Source organism: Bos javanicus, chromosome 8 (genome assembly GCF_032452875.1).
Source record: "Bos javanicus breed banteng chromosome 8, ARS-OSU_banteng_1.0, whole genome shotgun sequence".
NCBI lineage: Eukaryota > Metazoa > Chordata > Mammalia > Artiodactyla > Bovidae > Bos > Bos javanicus.
This window is the reverse complement of record NC_083875.1, coordinates 29822639-29844988: the sequence shown is the minus strand read 5'-3', so window position 1 is coordinate 29844988 and position 22350 is coordinate 29822639. Positions and strand designations below refer to the sequence as shown.

The 22350-nt window shown below is 40.4% G+C and overlaps 1 protein-coding gene across 3 annotated transcripts in view; it reads right to left on the bottom strand.

Annotated features, from left to right (window-relative positions):
- Positions 1–22350, bottom strand: part of FREM1 (FRAS1 related extracellular matrix 1) — a 177789-nt gene that overhangs the window by 134772 nt on the left and 20667 nt on the right. For all 3 annotated transcript variants that reach the window (XM_061425261.1, XM_061425260.1, XM_061425258.1), the window contains exons 2-5: positions 14733–15238; positions 7156–7250; positions 3907–4208; positions 2355–2551 (exon numbers count right to left, since the gene is read on the bottom strand). In XM_061425261.1, the coding sequence (XP_061281245.1) occupies positions 2355–2551; positions 3907–4208; positions 7156–7250; positions 14733–14969 (831 nt within the window). In that variant the 5' untranslated portion in view covers positions 14970–15238. The remainder of the gene's footprint in view (positions 1–2354; positions 2552–3906; positions 4209–7155; positions 7251–14732; positions 15239–22350) is intronic.

The window sequence follows — 22350 nt, the reverse complement described above, 5'->3', positions numbered from 1 at the left end:
GTGGGCAAATCTAAAGAATAAGAGAACTAGCCTTGAAACAGACATATAATATCTTTCTATACAACAGAGCAATCAAAACATCAATGGGAAACAAGTTCATTATTCATCAAATAGTGTTGAAAATTTTGGCTACTTGGAAAAAAACTGTTCTGTTGTTTTACAATAAGATAAAATTTATTTCAGGCAGAATAAAAAGTTAAACATAAACAAGAAACTATTTTTAAATCTATAAGAAATTATGGGTGAATAGTCAGTCTCTTGATGAGGATGGATTATACCAGCATAAAAATAATAAAATAACAAGATACAAAACTTCAAATATAATATAAATTCAATTCCATAAACTGACTCTGGTATGCATGTCTCCCCCTCTGTGTATGTGTGTGTGTGTGAGTATGCATATATATACACATACATTTATAGATATACAAATATTAGAAATACCTTAGTTCCATTTTCTTACTTTTTTCTTTCTGTATTTTTTTTAAAAAATAGCTTCTGCCATTGAGCATATTACTATAATCATAAAAGAATTTGTTTATGACATGCCAAACTGATTATGGTACAAGTTAATTCTAAATAATACAGGAAGGTCATTTTAGAGAGGAAACTTCTAATAAAACTAATCTGAAAATATCAACAAAGAAAGCTGTATATCAATACATGAGGAAAAAGAAGAAAAACAATTAGGAAGAAAAATGGCTCTAAACTTTGTTCTTTACAGAGATAAGGAAGCATTAAATGTCAAAGAAGTTTCATGTCAAAACAAACAGAAAACATATACTAAACATTAGGAGACTGAGAGTTTAGTCTTGATTCATCCATGCATGTATGGTCAAGATATGCAATTTTTGTGGCCCCAGTATAAAATAAGGGGCTCGGGCTAAACCAATTGTTTCCAAAAACATGAGTTTTTTCACTAGTAAAAAAAACGTGTAGAACTTACTATGTGCTCAGTTTTGTGCCAAGCTTTGTAGGCATCACCTCATTAAATCCTCTCAATAAGAAGTACTACTATGCCCATTGCAAGATCTTAAAAATGAAGCATAAAGTACAAAATCACACAGCTAGTTAAGTAAACATTTGAATCCAGGCAACCCAGGCCCAAGGGCAGGCTAACTATTAATGTCAGACTTAAGTCTCTTCTCAAATCTCACTTCCCCAAGTGATTTACCTGATCAATTTGACCAGACCACCTCACAATTTTTCCAGTTCTCAATTATAAAATACTACAACCCTGTTTAATCATTTATTTATCATTCTTTGTTTTATTAATTCCTGTGATAATAATGCAGAGAAGGCAATGGCACCCCACTCCAGTACTTTTGCCTGGAAAATCCCACAGACGGAGGAGCCTGGTAGGCTGCAGTCCATGGGGTCGCTAGATTCGCACACAACTGAGCAACTTCACTTTCACTTTTCACTTTCATGCATTGAAGAAGGAAATGGCAACCCACTCCAGTGTTCTTGTCTGGAGAATCCCAGGGACGGGGGAGCCTGGTGGGCTGCCATCTATGGGGTCGCATAGAGTTGGACATGACTGAAGCAACTTAGCAGCAGCAGCGGCAGCAGTGGTAATAATGTTCAACATTCAACTGGGTCTCTTAGGAGAAATCATAGCAAGAAGTGAGACTGAAAGATGGAGGTCTTTCACAAATGTCATCTCAGATCGTCTTAAATCAGCACAAGATCTGAACTGTTTTAGCAGGTTCATAGTCATTCCAGCTTCCCAAATAAACACGTTACAGAGTACCTGAGTTAGTAGAGAAGCATGCCAATCTTTCATTTAGATTGACTTCACTTTCTGTCATCATTTCAATAAGAAGAGATCAAGAGGAAGAAAGGGAAGGAGAATTTAAGAGCCTGGAAGATGGAGATGGCCCTGCTACAGCCCTAACAGTGGGACGAGGACTCCCTATCTCCCAGTTTCCTATGGCCTTGCTGAATGGGTGTGTGGACCCTTCGATTTCCTCCAACAGATGAAAAGAGGGTCTAATAAAGGAGTAAATGAAGAATCAAAGAGTAGGAGTTACAAAAGCAAAAATGAGAAACTGAAGAATATTGAAGGGCAAGGGAGAGAAAGGTTAGCATGTAACCTGATTCTGGTTCTTTCTAAGTTGCAATGGTAGAGCTACAAGATTGCCAGAAAAGGGAAATTACACATGGATATTATGTGCAAAATCAATCCTGTTTTAAGCACTTACTAGCAGAACAAGCCTGCAGTTCCAGTGAGTCATTAGGCTGTTCCACCCACAACCATACAGGAACCCTCGCTGACACGGGAGCCAGCACAAGTATCCCCAGGGAACCAGCTCTTAGTTGGGGACTCAGACACATAAGGCCATAGACTCTACCTTGTATGAGATTTTACTCCTGCTATCTGTGAGGTCCAGTTGGATGGAGAAGTAATCAATGTTGGGAGAAGGGGAACCCAGGTGCTGGTATCGAAGCCCCATCAGCAGGAACTCCTCACAGCTCACTTTGAGACTTCCGACTTTCTTCAGTCCCAGGGTACACCTGCTGCCTGGACACTTCAGCTCTGTTCCCAATTCTAGAATGTATAGCAGGGAATTAAGAGAGGCACTTGTACCTTAGTGATTATCTTTAAAAACCTGTCCTCCCTTCCACAGACACTTATTCCCTCTCACTGACCAAAGAACACTCATGTGTACCCGCCAATCATTCACTGACTGGGTTGTCATTATTCTGAAAACCTGCCACTTCCTTACTGTAAAAACAATCAACTGATTATCTAACAAGGTCCTTACCCACAAAAAGTGCTTGAGAGAAAAAATATAAGATGCATTTTCTGGTGGTGGACCATCTCTGACAAATAGGCTCACTGTAGGCCTTCTACAATCCTGCTCTTGTCTGTGTTTACAGCATCCACTTCCATAGCGCCACCATGCAATCTCTGCTAGAATATTCTATTCACTGAAATTCACTCCCCACTTAAACACATCTGAATTCTGCCTATTTTCCAGGTCCATTTAGTCTTTTCACTAAACCTTTCTTCAAATATTCATTGACCACCTGAACCAACTTAATCTCCTCCACTAAAAACTGCAGTCATCTCTCCAGTACATAGTCTTTTTGTCTCTGCCAACTGTATTTTTCACTCTTGCAGTCTATGATATGCACAGGCCACTTATGTGAGTGGCCTTTTGCACACTTCCCTGATGTAAAAACTGGGTATTCTATACTTACCCAGAAGGCTGTGAAGACTAAATGAGATGACATATGTGTAAACATGTCTTTAGCTATAATTTACTGTCCAAATTCCAGGCATGACTATGACCATGACTTTCCCTTATATTTCTTGTTCTTTCCACAGTGCCTGGAACACTATTATGCATCTAGGAGGTGCCCATGATGTGATAATTAAATTAATAACAAGAGGAACATTATCCATCAACTCTTCCTGATTTAAACCATATCCCCTGCCTACCAGCTCTACCCCAAACCTGCTTCAAGTCTAATAACACCTAATAAATTCCCCAGCTACTCTGGCTATCACTGCTATTGCTACTTACTATTAATAATAACAGCTGACAGTTACTGAGCACTTGCTGTGAGCCAGACACTGTGTGAACTGCTTTGTGTGTGTGTGTGTGTGATCTCATTCACTCTCACCTTTATACAACCCTATGGAACAGCCACTATTCTTGTCCATTTTTCAGAGACTTAGGTTAAGAAGCTGACCTAACATCACACAGGAAATAAATAGCAGAGGCAGTTTTCAAGCCCAGGTTTTTCTGTTTCCAAAGTCTGCACTCTTAGCCACTAATCTATGTTTTCAACCAGCTACAAATTCTATTAAGTAAAACTCTTTGTCACGGTGGAAGATGACCATTTAAGATCTGGCAGATTTAGTAACATCCAGATAAGTATTAAAACATATCATACGAGACTCAGGGAAGAAACTATGTGGCTGATCTCCGCGAGGTTCTTCCAGCTGGGGCTCCACCAGAACCAACTGGCCGTGGGCTGGCAGGTGAGTTCCCACAGGGTCCAGTCTGACTGTGCATTCCAGGCTGGCCATCCTCTCGTAATCAAATCTAAGCAGGTTCTTATCAATGACTCGGGACAGGCCATAGAACTCAGACACCTCCAGTGCATTATCACTCATTCGGATGATGTTACAGTCTGGTTCCAGGAGGTAGACCCGCAGGATAAAGGTTTCCGTGAAGGTGTCTGTCTCAGTAAACCTGAGGGCAGAACAGAGCAAAGGCAACATTATTGGTGCACAGGTTCTTCTTTATACTTGGGCACTAAGTTGGCTTGAAGCTTAAAGATTGTCTTTCACACAATCTGTGTATCAGGTAGAGTTTGGATTTTACTTTATACTCTACACCCCACCTCCCTGTTCTTTTCCCTTCTCCTTAAATCAGTGTCAACTCCGTTTTCTGTTACTTCCCTTTCCAATGCCCTCCTTTTAACACCTTCTCTGAAATCTATCATCAATACGGGTATTTAATGACTGCTCTGAGCTCAGTCTTTATCTCTAGCATGTGTGCAATTTAAGAGTATCCTGCATATCAATTTATGCACTGACTATTAATTTAGGAGTGAAGGGGTGAGGGGTTTCTGAAGCATCAAGCCCTTTTTGCTTTTCACAAATGCACTACAAGAGTAGTTATTTGCAGTCTAGCTGTGGAAGCTCAGCTCAGTGGGTGGCATGTAAAGGGTGATCAGTGACTGTAACCTCCATTCCCTTCATTCCCTTAGGAATTACATTCTCTGGATATTTGCAGAACCTAATAGGGATGGATTGTCATTCTTTTTCTGATTAAATTTCTTTATTTTTAACTGAAGGATAATTGCTTTACAGTACTGTGTTAGTTTCTGCCAAACATCAACATGAACCAGCCACAGGTGTACCTAGATCCCTTCCCTCTTAAACCTCCCTCCCACCTCCATCCCCATCCCACCCTTGTAGGTTGTTACAGAGTCCTGCTTTGAGTTCCCTGAGTTATACAGCAAATTGATGGGCTGCCATTCTTTATTGAAGGGAGAAAATTAAAGTGATGGTCGTGCATCAATGATAGATTCTCCACTGATGTGCTTTCATAATGGCCCAGGCACATGCTAGACTCCTTAAAAAGTTTATCATTCAGTCTTCACAGGAATCTATGGTAGTGTTGTTGACTCCATTTTACAGAGAAGGAAACTGAGGCTTAGAGAGGTCAAGTAGCTTACCAAAAGGGCTAGAGATGAGGTAAGAGGGCAATAAACATGCTCTCTGCTTTTCTGCCTCCAATTCCTCTGAATGGTTCTACTTTAAATCCTCAAGACCAAGAACATTGACAGGTCCTCTAACTCTGCACTTCATCTGTGCTGCTCCACCCTCCTCATCCTTTAGAAACTCAAAGAAATGGGAACAGCCAGAATTCATCAACAAGCTCTCTGAAGCTAATTAGTTTGTTAACTTTAAAGTCTTAGGAAGATCAAACAGCCCTATATGCTGATTGCCTAGTTCCCAAGGAATCCTTGGGAGCCATCTCATTTTCTGAGCACAGCATTTGCTTCATGCCTCTCTTCTGGCTTGTCATTCTGCATCACAATTATCTAGCCATCTTTTGTATCAGGTCCTGAAACCCAGCCCATTTATCCTCATTCTTTTGTTTCCTAAGCCTACCTAGCATGAGCCTGACCTATGGTGGGTGATCAGGATAATTCACTTTCTGCTACAAAACTCTAGACTAGTATTCCTCTAGTACTTAAGGCAAATTCATGCTGCTGTATTTTAGTCAAATACTCTTAAAGTGACAAAAGCCAAGTAAAAAACTATATAAGGCCTACTCCACCTACACTGAATTTTCAGCTGCTTCTATGAAGTAAGTAATAACATAACCATGAGCTTAAGTTTTAAATTAACTTTTTATTTAGATATAATTCACATAATCCTAAAATTTACCTTTTTAAAGTTTACAATTCAGTGTTTCTAGTATTTCCAGAAAGCTATGCAACCATCCTGCTCTCTAATTCCAGAACACTTTATCACCTCCCCCCATAAAAATCTACACCTATAAGCAGTCACTCCCCATTCACTCCACCTCCAAAAGCTGGCAACTGCAATCTACTTTCTGCCTTTCTGAATTTGCCTTTTCTGGACATATCATATAACTGAAATTATACAATGTGTAACCTTGACTTCTTTCACTTAGCATAATATTTTCAAGGCTCATCTGTGTTATAGCATATAACAGTACTTCATCCCTTTTGTGGCTAAATAATATTTCACTGTATAAATATACCACATCTTGTTTACTCATTTATCAGACTGATTATTTCAACTTTTTGACATGTACAAAAAATGCTGTAGTGAACATTTGTGTAAATTTTTTGTGAACATATGTTTTAATTTCTCTTGTACATATATGTATTTAGGAGTAGAACTGCTGGGTCATATGGTCACTTTGTCCAACACCAGAATTGATTGTTTTAAACCTTTTAAAAATATAATATGTTTAAAAATAGAAGAAGATATTGCACTTCTTAAAACTAAGCAGTTGATAATCAAAACGAAGAATTTCATTCACTTTTGGAATATATTTTCTTCCTAATTCTCATTAAAAATTTGTAGGTTGTAATCTCCATTTTTCTGAGAAGGCAATGACACCCCACTCCAGTACTCTTGCCTGGAAAATCCCATGGACGGAGGAGCCTGGAAGGCTGCAGTCCATGGGGTCACTGAGGGTCGGACATGACTGAGCGACTTCACTTTCACTTTTCACTTTCATGCATTGGAGAAGGAAATGTCAACCCACTCCAGTGTTCTTGCCTGGAGAATCCCAGGGACGGGGAGCCTGGTGGGCTGCCGTCTATGGGGTCACACAGAGTCGGACACTACTGAAGCGACTAAGCAGCAGCAATCTCCATTTTTAATCATAAATGGAGAGTTGAATGACCAGAGATACCTGTACAAGAACTCTAAAGGGAAACAGGAGAAGGCTAATAATTTGCCGTAGAAAAGCCCCAAGGAAGAGGATATAAATAAAAGTAACTGAAAGGTTGCTACAATTCTTGCCTCATCCATTCAGGTCTCCAGTTCCTACTACTAATTACTTACTTGTTTGAAATCTTATCCAAAGAAACAGAAGCACACAAAATGGTTATCTGACAAAGAATGAAGAACACTCCTGTGCCACTTACCTGTAAAGTCTAAGTTTCACTGTGTCTTCATCAAGAATTGGGCAACCGTTATGAGTATATTTTACTTCATTGGGAAGGAAATGGCAGTCAAAGACCTAGTTCATGAGAAGAAAGGGATATATATGTGAAAATCATTGGTACACTTTTTAGTTTTTCCAGCACTATAGTATGGCCTGGAGAAATTATGTTCTCTTAGCATTATATATGTGTATGTATGTTCTGTTGTGTAGGATCTTAATTCCCTGAACAGGGATAGAACCTATACCCCTAGCAGTGAAAGCAGAGTCCTAACCACTAGACCACCAGAGAATTCCCTATATGTGTGTGTTTTAACCACCAACACCTCTACCCAGCCCCATGTTCATGACCATCCTGCTTATATAGCTGTTGTCTGTTTTGAGAATATCTAAATTATGAAAGTCTGGTTCTTTGGAAGGAATGATGCTAAAACTGAAACTCCAGTACTTTGGCCACCTCATGCAAAGAGTTGACTCATTGGAAAAGACTCTGATGCTGGGAGGGATTGGGGGCAGGAGGAGAAGGGGACGACAGAGGATGAGATGGATGGAATCACTGACTCCTCGGTTCACCACCGAGGGTCAAACGAGGCATGCTCACACACCCACATGGGGTGCACAGCACAGCACCCACTGCGGGGAGGGCCACTCGTGGGGCACACGCCGAGAAGGCGAAGCGAGAACATCTGCTGTGTCAGAAGACCAACAGCCCCACTGAAGCCCCGAGGCATCACTGGAGTTGGGTGAACTCCGAGAGTTGGTTATGGACTGGGAGGCCTGGCGTGCTGCAATTCATGGGGTTGCAAAGAGTCGGACACGACTGAGCGAATGAACTCAACTGAACTCAACTGAACTGAAGCAGATAAATTAAGCAATGATGATCTCTAAATAATTATCTTTTTATAGTATATTTAAAATATGGTTCCATTTTTCAAAACATTATTTTCCAACACCCTTCAGGGGGTTATAGCATTAAGGAGGTATACCTGTATGTACACAGGAAAAGACATGTCTTAACCCACATACCAACATACTATATTAGCTCTGTGTGTATTTTTCCTTCTCCTTTTATTGCTTTCCTTTCCAAATAGTGTTTTTATATTTAAAGATGAAGCTGCTTACTATGGACACTGTTGTGTTTGATCAAAGCCAAACAAGACTCACAGTGGTTTCTCATTTACTTGCAAAAGACTGTGGTTACTAGTTATGTAATAACAGAAATGATTCATGAGACAAACAGCAACGTCAAGGCCATTTTCTCTCTTCATGCAGAATTATAATTAACTGTACCACTAACTCAGAACTATGAAGGAAATAGCTAATTGTTATATGCTGGGGTCATAATTTTTAAAAGAATTTTCTCTTCCAATCACACCATAACACTCATGCTGTACAGTCTGACTTGGTAGAGTACTAAGAAATACTCTCGATGTATTTACATGTCATCACTGCTGAGTTCATGCTACTTAGCCTGTACCTAAGTACAGGCTCACACATTTACAGAAAACATAATCCTTTCTGACTCTAATCAGAAGACCTCTTCTTTATCTCCTTCCTTACTGTCAGAAAAAGGAAGCAAAGACGTCTGTAGAAGAGGAGATCATTTATTTGCATTCCTGTTCTACACACATCTTCGCTTCTTCTTTTTAACTGACAACAAGGAAGGAGATAAAGGAAAGACCTTCCCCATATCATTGACAAATAGTCATAGTAATAAAGAGACAATCTGCTTTGTTAAAAGAAACATCTGTTTTATGTTTCATAATATGTTTTCCTTTTATAAAAGGCGACAACCATAATTGTCCATAAATTTACTAACCAAAACAAAGGAGAGCTAAATCCTTTTCTAATTACTGTCTAGCTTTGTTTTTTTCCACTCCAACTGCTTTTCAATTACAATTTATAATTAAATTGTCACACATTCCTAACTCATTACTCACTTTAATGACAGTAAACTGGTTCAAACGAGAGATATTTTCTTACCGCTATATTTCCTATTTGAAAGAGCAAGCTCAGCACTAAACTGTGGTGCTTTTCCACCCAGGAAATTTCTTGCTTTGGGACAGGTGTGAGAATGCTGTGTGGGGGTAAGTTTTGTCCTAAAACATGAGGAAAACATATCGCCATCGACCTTCTCTAATTGACTATATCAAGAGGGTTATCTAGACAGAAGGTACTGGTATGCGCCAAGTGAATCCCTTTCCAAATATCCAATAGGAAAATGAACCTGTTGGTCCTAAGACAAACTTCAGTAATGAAATGAAAACACTAATTGAACAGATGTTAAACAAAACATTTTCTGTGCAAATCACATGAAACTGCTCATTACACAGCAGGGTGTTGTTAATACAGTCATCTGACTAGGAATGGGCCCACATAAGCTTGCTTTCACCTTACTAGTAAGCTCTACTGAAGAGTAATGCTTACATTGTGTGTTTGTGTGTGCGTGCACTTGCACGCATGCATGCACATGGTTATGCTTAATTTCAAAAACTCCATAAGACATAAATCCCTAGGGAGAACTGCATCTGCCAGGATTAAAAACAGGCACATATTCCTCAAAAAAGCACTTTTTACTTACGAATCTTGGTTTTGTTCAAATTATCACAATAAGAAAATAGGAAGATCACCTGGTGATCTGAGAAAGTTTTTCCAGATAGACAAATTTCTTGACAGTACAAAGCTCTAATATTTGTCCAGAAGGTAATGAAACTCCACATTTTAAGAAAATAAATATATTTACTTCATGTATGCATGTTCAATAGTGCCTGAGTCTTTGTGATCCCATGGACTATAGCCCACCAGGCTCCTCTGTCCATGGAATTTTCCAGGTTAAGAATACTGAAGTGGGTTGCCATTTCCTACTCCAGGGAATCTTTCTGATCCAAGGATTGAACCTACATCTCTTGAGTCTTCAGTCCTGCCTTGGCAGGTGGATTGTTAGATGAGAAAAATTCGTTTGAGATGTCAGAGGTACCTCTGGGTATGCATACACTGAAGCATGATCCTTTAATGAGCCACGGCACACTAGGGGACCCTTTGGGGATGTATGGAGCCCTGTTCCTTTGCCTTGCAACGCTGACTTTCCTAAACCAGACAGGTATGTTGTTTTTGTTCCACATCGTCTTTCTAGTAATGGATTTTTGCCCTAAAATCAGAGAAAGTTTGAAAAGGAGATGACTTAGAGATCTCCTACAATCCTTGATTCTTGTGACCAAATAAATGTTTGCTTACTTCTGGTCACATGGATCCCTTTTTTCTCTCCAGGGCCTCAGAACTGGCCAAGTGATGAGGACCATTAAAATATCACTAAAAATTATGACTTTTTCATTATTCTCATAGAGAGTGCTATATGTGTTTAGAAGTCATAGGCTATTTGGAATGGAGAGGACAGGATATCCACAAAGGTTTAAGTCACAGTAGATTCTCCCCAAAATGCTTTCTAAGGAGGGAGAATCTGGGGAATAATAGGGTGTTGTTTTTGCATGCTTGAGGCCAGAACTTAATATCTCTGCACTACAGGGGGAATTTTTCCTCTCTTCTTCCCTCACAAAATAGTCAGCTTTACTTCTAAATAAATGTTGAACAATTTTTTAAAAAATATATTGATTGGAAGCATTATCAAATTATCAGTCTTTATGAGGCATCCACTTTTTTCCATACAGCTCTGAGTCCCTGCTCTATCAGGGACCCCAGTCATGTAGGATTAGGGTTATATTTTGCTGCCCCCCAGAACCCCAAGGTTTTGCTTTTGATCCCAGTGCCTGTAGTGAGGGCTCCACTGCCTGCTATTGAGCCTATTCATGTTCACCAACTTATCACATTTAGTGCATCAGGGCTCCAGGCACAAGCCATCCCAGGCCTCTACCTTTCCCCTAATTTAAGACGTCAATCAAACACACCTTCCAGCAGAAGTTATATGTTGGGAGAAAGTGGGGAGATGTTGCAATTACTACACCCTTGGGAATACAAGTGTGACCTGGGGCCATTAGCACAAACTGACACTGTTTAGATGCCCATCTGAAGATCACTGACTGATAAAAGAAAAAGCTCATGGGAAACTGGAAGGAGACACTTAGTTACAATATCATAAGCAATACTCCCAACATGAGAGCTCTCCATAGAATTCTGATGTGTTTCAGAATCAGATATAACCATAGGAGGTAAGTGGAATATCTAGAGATGTCAATTTGAGCTAGTACGTATCAGTCTTTTTTTAAAAGATTTTTTTTGGGTGAATGTGGACCATTTTTAAAGCCTTTATTGAATTTGTTGCAATATTGCTTCTGCTTTTTATGTTCTAGTTTTTTGGGCATGAGGCATGTGGGATGCGGGCTCTTAGCTCGCTGACTGGAAATCAAACCCACACTCCTTTTTTGGTTTTCTTTTTTTTAATTTATTTATTTATTTTAATGGGCTAATTACTTTACAATATTGTAGTGGTTTTTGCCATACATTGACATGAATCAGCCATGGGTGTACATGTGTTCCCCATCCAGAAGCCCCCTCCCACCTTCCTCCCAATCCCATCCCTCAGGGTCATCCCAGTGCACCAGCTCTGAGCACCCTGTCTCATGGATCGAACCTGGACTGGTGACCTATGTCACATATGATAATATACATGTTTCAATGCTATTATTTCAAATCATCTCACCCTTGCCTTCTCCCACAGAGTCCAGAAGACTATTCTTTATATCTGTGTCTCTTTGGCTGTCTCGCATATAGAGTCATCATTACCATCTTTCTAAATTCCATACATATGTGTTAATATACTGTACTGGTGTTTTTCTTTCTGACTTACTTCACTCTGTATAATAGGCTCCAGTTTCATCCACCTCATTAGAACTGATTCAAATGCATTCCTTTTAATGGCTGAGTAATATTCCATTGTGTATATGTGCCACAGCTTTCCTATCCATTCGTTTGCTGATGGACATCTAGGTTGCTTCCATGTCTTAGCTATTGTAAACAGTGCTGCAATGAACATTGGTGTACACGTGTCTCTTTCAGTTCTGGTTTCCTTGGTGTCTTTGCCCAACAGTGGGATTGCTGTGTGTCATATGGCAGTTCTATTTCCAGTCTTTTAAGGAATCTCCACACTGTTCTCCATAGCGGCTGTACTAGTTTGCATTCCCAGCAACAGTGTAAGAGGGTTCCCTTTTCTCCACACCCTCTCAGGCATTTATTGTTTGTAGACTTTTTGATAGCAGCCATTCTGACCAGCGTGAGATGGTATCTCATCGTGGTTTTGATTTGCATTTCTCTGATAATGAGTGATGTTGAGCATCTTTTTATGTGTTTGTTAGCCATCTGTATGTCTTCTTTGGAGAAATGTCTGTTTAGTTCTTTGGCCATTTTTTGATTGGGTCATTTATTTTTCTGGAATTGAGTTGCAGGAGCTGCTTGTATATTTTTGAGATTAATTCTTTGTCAGTTGCTTTGTTTGCTATTATTTTCTCCCACTCTGAAGGCTGTCTTTTCACCTTGCTTATACTTTCCTTCATTGTGAAAAAACTTTTAATTTTAATTAGGTCTCATTTGTTTATTTTTGTTTTTAATTCCATTACTCTGAGAGGTGGGTCATAGAGGATCCTGCTGTGATTTATGTCAGACAGTGTTTTGCCTATTTTTCCTCTAGGAGTTTTATAGTTTCTGGTCTTACATTTAGATCTTTAATCCATTTTGAGTTTATTTTTGTGTATGGTGTTACAAAGTGTTCTAGTTTCATTCTTTTACAAGGGGTTGACCAGTTTTCCCAGCACCACTTGTTAAAGAGATCATCTTTTCTCCATTGTATATTCTTGCCTCCTTTGTCAAAGATAAGGTGTCCATAGATGTGTGGATTTATCTCTGGGCTTTCTATTTTGTTCCATTGATCTATATTTCTGTCTTTGTGCCAGTACCATACTGTCTTGATGACTGTGGCTTTGTAGTAGAGGCTGAAGCCAGGCAGGTTGATTCCTCCAGTTCCATTCTTCTTTCTCAAGATTGCTTTGACTATTCAAGGTTTTTTGTATTTCCATACAAATTGTGAAACTATTTGTTCTAGTTCTCTGAAAAATACCATTGGTAGCTTGATAGGGATTGTATTGAATCTATAGATTGCTTTGGGTAGTATACTCATTTTCACTATAGTGATTCTTCTGATCTATGAACATGGTATATTTCTCCATCTATTTGTGTCATCTTTGATTTCTTTCATCAGTCAAACCTACACTCTTTGCACTGGAAGCAAATCTTTACCACTGAGCCACCAAGGAAGTCCCCTATCTCTGTCTCTTTAGTTCTTCTTTACAACATCTATTATCACTTTTGAATAAATGGATTTTTTTATTTTTAGCTAAATAGAAAGAACATTAATGCTCACAGTTCAGCAAATAGAAATGATGTATTTTGCCAGAAGAAGTAGTCACATCCAGTGTTAAATATTCTCAAAACTGTTTACATTGAGAGGAAAGTTAAACCACAGTAAGAACAAGTAATAAAACTGGAAGTGATATTCTACTGTGTATAGAGAAAAACTTTTACTTTAAACAAATATTTGATAATTCGGGCTTTCCTAAATCCAGTGAATTAGAGGATAACTCTTTACCCTACAAAAAGATTCAGCACAGAATACCCTTAAATGACAAGGTCTCCAAGGCCATGATTAAACAGAAAAAAAATGTATGTGGACATTTTTGAAGAACAGTGACTATTTAAAGTATCTTCATATCTCTTTTTCAGATCTCTTCCATTATTCAAGGGAATGTTTGAGTGATGGTGATAGATAAAAAATGTCTTCATGTTTTATTTTTGCTATTCTGCAGTACAAGTGTGTCCTAAAATTGTCCTGGAACCCTGACATCTTATCCAAAAGCACCTTGACTGGCCAGGGTGAGATAATCTGGGGCAGTAATAGTCCCATAGAGATTGACCACATCACACTACACAGGAGACTGCCCACTCCAACCCTTGGAAGGCTGGCCCTGTTTTCATTTTCTCTCTCTGTCCCCATTTTCCTCTGTTTCCCCCCTAAGTTTCTCAGAGAGTGCTGATGTACCTAAAATGAGTGGTATTTGATTCCCTCACCTTAGTAAGATTTACATGCATTATCTTCAATAGAGAGGATAAATTGGAAAGACTTGTCAATTTGTGTATTTTTCATTTAAAAATCCATCCATCCATTAGTTTGAACCAGCCTTCCACCACAGGTATTAACATAAACAGGAGTAACTCCTGTTGGTTTTGTAATTCACAGTCAGCCAAGAACATTCAAAAATAGTTTTGACCAATATCAAACCATTACCTGGTACACCTGAAACTAACGTTGAATGTCAATTATACCTCAAAAAAATTTTAACAGGTTTCACCTTGCATAGAAAAAACAATGCAGTATTATGCCCACCAGTTGCAACTCCACCATTTCAAATCTGAACTTCTTAACAGCATTCACCTCTGGTAGCTTGAAGGAAGACCTTTTATTTTTTTCTCTCTCTCCTCTCCGCCCTCCCTCCCTAACATTCTCACACACTCAGATTCATACACACTGCTAGATAGCAAATCTCAGATATGACCTACCTGTGGAGTGAGTTTCCCAACCCTCTGGGTTATTGGCTCATTCATCACGACTTCCACTTTGCAGGCATCTTTCTCTTTGGGGATGGTGAACTTCAGGTCATCTTGAGACAGGAAGGCGGAACTGCCCTTCATCACCCTGACCCCTTGGTTAACACGGACAAAGGTGGGGCTGGCCCAGCCTGGGAGCAGCAGCAGCAGGAGCAGGGCACCAAGCCCACCCCAGCTTGGAGAGCTCATGCCAACAGGGGCCAAGTCGTTTCCGTTCACCAGGGAAATCCCTTCAACAAAGGAGGGCTTCTCAGCTTCCTCCAGGGGTGTCAGCTCATAGTCCAAGGGGCAGGGAGAAGGGTCCTGACAACGTGCCCCAAGATCTTAACATGTCCCTTTCATTTCAAACTCAGACAAGGAGGTCTTTCAGGCAGTCCCAGAGCTTTTAATAAAACTCGCTGATCACTTCTGACAACGCCAGCAAGATTAATGTATACCTCCCAAGTGCTTTTTTAATCCTGCAAAGGGGACAAGGGGTTGGAGGAAAGTGAGAAAGAAACCAAAAGTTTATGTGACTCGTTCAAAAGACCCCCACCGTCAAAGGAATCTTTCAACCAGCCTATAATTTCAGCTAAATTAAAAACAAATAAACTAAGTTGACCTCCAGGCCCATGTGAAAAGCAATGCAGCCATTTCATTCCCCGGCGGTAACTCCTGCTTCCGGACTCCGCGGGTCCCCACCAGGATGTCAGCTGTGTGGTCTTACAGGAGGCAGCCTGCCTCACTGCCAAGGGCAGCGTTTGCTCCCCCTGCTTTCAGAGAAAGCTGTCAAACTCTGCTTCTGTTTCCTCACTTGATAGATGAGGACTGTAACCAAATTTGTGCAAGAGAGCTGATAGAATTATTTGCCCACTGTTTGAAAAGATGATTATTTCTGAATCAGTGCTACCCACTGTTTTTAAAAAGGCTTAATAACTTGTCACCTGTGCACACTTTGCCAGGCAATGAAGACACCTAAGAAATGCTTGAGTGGAAATTGGTGAAAAGATATATTTTTCTAAGTGAACATTTAGGGTTTTGTTCTAGGTGTAACAAGCACTAGGAATTGAGTAACGTAGCTTCAACAAACACAGCTAATGACACGGCAGATGTACATGCATTTATACATCATCTACAATGCTAATTACAAAGAAAGTACTGAATTTGCACAAGTGGAATCCTCTTTTCTATTTTAACCACTTAGAATTTCATGATTTTTTTTCTCTGTGTCCTGTAAGAACAGAAATGATTTTAACCCAAAGTAAATGGTATTGAAACATATCTTTAACTCCAATATATGATTAGGTGAACAAAGGGTAGTTCATTATGCCCATAGAAAGGTCTTATGCTTTAATACTTTTAATGATTTCTGTACACGGAAATAAATGTCGGAAGGTATAGACAGAAAGGCCTGTCCTGTCCACTGCTAGGACATTAATGGAAGGCTCATTCTCTTGTCATTGTTTTAAGCCTTTGCTTTTGAGGTAGAGCCTGATCTGTGTCACCTGACACCAGGGGTTACATGCTTCCCAGAGCAGCCTGCTTTCTATTTGGTTGGTCCCAAAATAAAATAGTACCACCCTCCCACTGACCATCTTGTACACTCTCAGGTGGAATTAGGTTGGCTTGTTTGGCAAGAATGCAAACTGTTTGTTGAACTTTCACAATTTGTTTCCATTAACCTCTGACATCTAAGGGCATTCAAAAAAGCAGTGCATTCAGAGAGAAAGAGCTAGCGGGGTGGGTAGGTGTCTCCCCAGACTGAGAGACAAAAGAAAAAAAAAACTTGGCTTTCTGAGATTGAAATGAATCAAATTAACCTATAAAGATACTATAAGTACTCTATACTCTCAGACACTCTTCTCCCTTCTCATCTCCCTTTCTTCCTGCTTCTCCGCTCTTCTCCCTTCTCATCTCCCTTCCTTCCTGCTTCTCCGTAGACTCTCTGGCTTTTTCATGTTGGGGACCTCCAGGTCTAGTCCTGTTTTCTGTCTATTCTCAATTCCCTAGCAACCTCATTCCTTGGCTTTAAATACCACTTATTTTAAATGTGGCTAATGAGTCCTATATTTATATCTCTCACCTTTTCTCTTAATTCTATATCATACATGCAACTATTTGATATCTCCCTGTGGGTGAATGTGAACACACCCCAAGGGGTGCTAATGGTAAAGAACCTGCCTGCCAATGCAGGAGACCTAAGAGACACAGGTTTGATCTCTGGGTCATGAAGATCCCCTGGAGAAGGACACAGCAACCTGTGGATGTGTAACAGGCAGCTCAGTATTTTGTTTTTGTTGCTGTAGCCAAAATTGAGCTCTTGATCTCCCCTCCCTGGGTCTTCTTTATCTCAGTAAATGCAACTTCAGGTTTTCATTTGTTCTCTTCTTTGCCTCACACATCTAAGTAGACAAACAAAACTGTTTGTTCATTGTGGTGGACAGACCTTAGGGTGACCTCCAATAATTCCAGCCTCCTAGTACACAGAAGTTCCCTCCCTCCCCAGAACTAATGATATGTCCAATCAACCGAATAAAACAAAGGTGATGGGATGTCATTCTCATGACTAAGACTCTCTTAGCCAGTGGGCTAGAGACTGAACTTAAAGAAGCATGCCCCTAGGAGTTCTGCTGTCACAAAGCAATGAACTCTGCCAACAACCTAAATGAGCTTGGGAGAAGGTTCTTCCTGACTCAAGCCTCCGAATAAGAAGGGACCCCCGTGGACACCTTGATTTCAGTGTGATGACAACCTGAAGCAGAGAACCAGGATTTATGCCTGGACTCTGACCAGTGAAAACTGTGAGATAATCAATTGTGTTGTTTTCAACCACTGTTTGTAGTAATGCGTTAGTACAGCATTATAAATTTAATGTTCACTTTTTTCCAAAACATATCAAGAATCCAAATACTTCTCACTGTTTCCATTGCTACCACACTGGTCCAAGCCACCACCAATTCCACTGAACTGCAGGAGCATCCTACTGGACCTCCCTGCTTCTCCTCTTGCCTCCCCTTTAGGCATGTCTCAGCATGGAGCCAAGGTTCCTATTAGGTGTTACTTATATCACATCCCCTCTCTGCCCTAGGCCTCCAACATCTTCTCATCTTAGTGTGAACGCTGAAGGCCTTGTGATGGCCAGTAAGGTATTTTACCATGTAATCTGTTTTCCCCCTTACCTCTCTCATCTCCTGTTTGTCTTCCCTTTGCTCACCCTTCTCCAGCCACACTAGCATCTTTGCTTTTTTTTTCAAACAAACCAAAATCAACCTTGCCATTTGCGGTTCCCTCTGACACAAACATTCTTCCCCTAGACATCCCTCTTTCTACCTCATCCCTTTCAAATTTTCCATCAAATGTGACCTTGACGCTGTGGCCACACCTATCTCATTAAAATTATGATGCTTCGATCCCCAGATCCTTTCCCTGAGCAGTGATAACCAACTAACATAATACATTTGCTTATTTATATTGTTCATTTCTACTTCCCTCATGAAGGTAAAAGCTTCCTTTTTATTCATGGGTTTATCTTTATGCTTCTCTCCCTTTTGTTGCCCAGATTGAGAAGGCTGCCTTGCACATAAGAAACAGAACCACACCTCAGGCTACCAGAGCAGAGAGCCAGAAGGAGTGTGGGTGTTCGGGGTATTTGCAAGGCAAAGTCTCCATACCAGCCTATTCTTCCAGAATTTTACTTGACAGGGAATGTGAACTGCTTTCCGGTTTAAGCCACTGTTGGGTGAGTGAGTGAGTGAAAGTTGCTCAGTCATGTCCAACTCTCTGCGAACCCATGAATAGTCCATGGACTTCTCCAGGCCAGAGTATTGGAGTGGGAAGCCGTTCCCTTCTCGGGGGATCTTCCCAATCCAGGGATCGAAGCCAGGTCTCCTGCACTGCACGCAGATTTTCTACCAGCTAAGCCACCAGGGAAGCCCAGCTCAGCTGGTAAAGAATCCACATGCAATCCAGGAGACCCTGGTTCAATTCCTGGGTCTGGAAGATCCGTTAGAGTGGGTAACATATCTCTTCTCTAATGGATCTTCCAGACCCAGGAATTGAACCAGGGTCTCCTGGGTTGCATGTGGATTCTTTACCAGCTGAGCAACCCACTTTTATTTGGGGTTTATTTCATTATTTGTGACTGAACTTTTACAGTTAATAACCACCTTATTCTTCAAGTTTTTCTATTATAATAATTTCATTTAGTCACTAATCAGCTAAGTATTATAACTTCTTAGCTAACAGCATATGGGGCAATAACTCATTCTCTAACTATATCATCAGTTCAGTTCAGTTCAGTTGCTCAGTCGTGTCCGACTCTTTGCGACCCCATGAATCACAGCACACTAGGTCTCCCTGTCCATCACCAACTCCCAGAGTTCACTCAGACTCACGTCCATCGAGTCAGTGATGCCATCCAGCCATCTCATCCTCTGTCATCCCCTTCTCCTCCTGCCCCCAATCCCTCCCAGCATTAGAGTCTTTTCCAATGAGTCAACTCTTCGCATGAGGTGGCCAAAGTACTGGAGTTTCAGCTTTAGCATTATTCCTTCCAAAGAAATCCCAGGGCTGATCTCCTTCAGAATGGACTGGTTGGATCTCCTTGCAGTCTAAGGGACTCTCAAGAGTCTTCTCCAACACCACAGTTCAAAAGCATCAATTCTTCAGTGCTCAGCTTTCTTCACAGTCCAACTCTCACATCCATACATGACCACTGGAAAAACCATAGCCTTGACTAGACGGACCTTTGTTGGCAAAGTAATGTCTCTGCTTTTCAATATGCTATCTGCTGCTACTGCTGCTGCTAAGTTGCTTCAGTCATGTCTAATTCTGTGCGACCCCATAGACGGCAGCCCACCAGGCTCCCCCATCCCTGGGATTCTCCAGGCAAGAACACTGGAGTGGGTTGCCATTTCCTTCTCCAATGCATGAAAGTGAAGTTGCTCAGTTGTGTCCGACTCTTAGCGATCCCATGGACTGCAACCTACCAGGCTCCTCCATCTGTGGGATTTTCCAGGCAAGAGTACTGGAGTGGGGTGCCATTGCCTTCTCCAAATATGCTATCTAGTAAGTCCTTAATCAGAAAATAATGTCAAAAACCAAGATTCTAATGTTCATCTACCAGGAAGAGAAAAGGGAGAAAGAAAAGTAAATCTATTTCTGTGGCTCCTTGTGCCACAGTGATGTAGGAAGGGTAGACATGAATCCGAAGATCTGGATTCTAACCTTGGTTTTTATGAACATGTGTTTCCTCTTTCAAAAATGGGGCCATCCATCTTGCCTCTTCCAGTGTCCCAGAAAAGGCCAAATGAAATAGTCCATTTAGAAATGTTAGGTAGGTAGAATAGGGAAAAGGAGTCCAAAATGGCTGTGGCTAAAAGACAAGGAAGGTCAAAGGAAGGTCTGAGGACCAGAGTGAAGACTTCAGGCAGAACAAACAGCACTCCTGGCTAAGCCCAATTTGCATAGGGCAGGCCCAGGGGGAGGAAAAAACATGTAAAAGGAGGAGCCAAAGCACTTTCTGACGGACTCTCTCTCTCCCACGTATGTGTGCGCTCTCTCTCTCTCACTCTCTCTCCCTCCCCGTGCACTCCTCCACTCTCTTCTCTTCGAGTCTTTGGGTTGGCATGCCCTCACACTCTGAGGATGGATTCTCCTGCTATCTTCTAAATAAAACAGAGCTGTAACACTGATTTGCCTAAGAACTATAACACGGTTTGTCCAAGACCCAAGAGCTGTGACGCGCCGAGGGCTTTAATGTCCGTCACTCCAATTTTTGTTGTGACAAGACAAAGAACCGAGGAACTAAACTCATGTGACAGAAATATTTTCTTAATTACAAAGCCCCATGTAAATGTAACACTATTATTATAAAATATGTCAAAGGAATAAGAGAGCAAATCTTATCTCAAGAAAAACAGAATTGCAGAACTTGGTCCTGGATGAAGGCAACAGAATAAAGTTCAGTATATGTCAAATAAAATATATTCTATTGACATTCAGATTTTCTCTTTTTCTTCCTCAGAGTTCTAAGACAGAGATAGTCGTAAAACACTGAATCCTAATATTTCAGAAACAACCCGAAGTAACACCATTAGGGGATAACAAAGAGTGCAAGAGTAATAATTTTCAAGTTCAAAAATCAAACAAAATGCATCCTTCAGTCAACTGGACTACCAAATTAGGTGCAATACAGATCAGAAAGAGTATGCTATATTTGTATATTATTCATATTCCAATTCTGCTCTTATATTTTTCTCTTGGTGTTGACAAAACCACATATGTAGGTATTACATGGAAAATATTGCTCTGATTTTTTACTTGAAGAATGTGGCAGGGGAGGGGAAAGAAAGAAAGATTTGGATGAACAGAGAAGAAAAGGGCCAAAAAAAAAAAAAAAGTAAATAACAACAACAAAAAAAACCCCATAGAACAATAGTAAAGGGAATTAGGATTCTGAATCAAGCAAGATTTCAGAGATGATAATTTGTTTTATCTCCACCAAATAAAATGATAGTATTGTTTTATCTCTGGTACAAAACTGCAATGTCCAGAGGCAGCCAAGATTTACAGGACAACACCCCAGTAGGAAACCTAACGGCACATCTTGAGAACTCCATTTCTTGACCCCCAATATAGGGCCAAGTCAGAGCCTCAGAATCCATCTGTCCCCAGCTTGCTCTGATCACTGATGTGGGCAACCTCAGGGTCAGCAGAATGACTGGGAGCATTTTTGTAAGAGGAAGCAGAAAGGTGGCCAGATTCCATAAGGACTCTTATAAACTAACTGGCTTTTCGCCAGAGGGACTTAATTTGATGCTGCAATAGAAACAAATTCTGTTTGCTTGCTTGTACAGTTCAGCTGCTTCTCAGTATTTCACAACCCTATGTTACCCTGTAAATCAATGATGCTCTTACAAGCCATTTCCCACTCTTGCCTTTTTTCGTTCATGTGAAAATCATGTATTCTAAAGATACCTATACAAGCCAACAAAAATGTGCAAAGATGTTTGCAAAGTGGAAAAACCACCCTGCTCTGAGTTCTTCCTTATAAAAATTCAGAAAGGTTTCTTTACCCAAACTTTCTTAGTAAATTTCCTGAACTGAAGAAAATGATTTAGTAACACTTAATTTTGTAGAGAGGAATTGGAAAGACTGATGCTGGGAAATATTGCAGGCAAAATGAGAAAGGGGCGTAGAGGATGAGCTGGTTAGATGGTGTCACCAACTCAATGGATGTGAATTTGAACAAACTCTGAGAGACAGCGGAGGACAGAGGAGCCTAGCATGCTACAGTCCATGGGGTCACAAAGAATCAGACACAATTTAGCAACTGAACAACAACAGTTTATTTCATAATTACACATTCAGTCTAATCAGAGGAGAATGTGTGCTCCATGTTGACATAAATATGCTGATATCATATGCTGGCATCATATGTATATGAGATATCATCATATGTATCTGAGATAATCTGTGCACAGCAAGGGAAAAACCTGGATCCCAGCTATCCTTTCAGGCTCTCTCTGGAATGGAAATTCTTGATGGGCAATGTTAATGATGTGCCTTGAAGAGATTCATATTTACTATT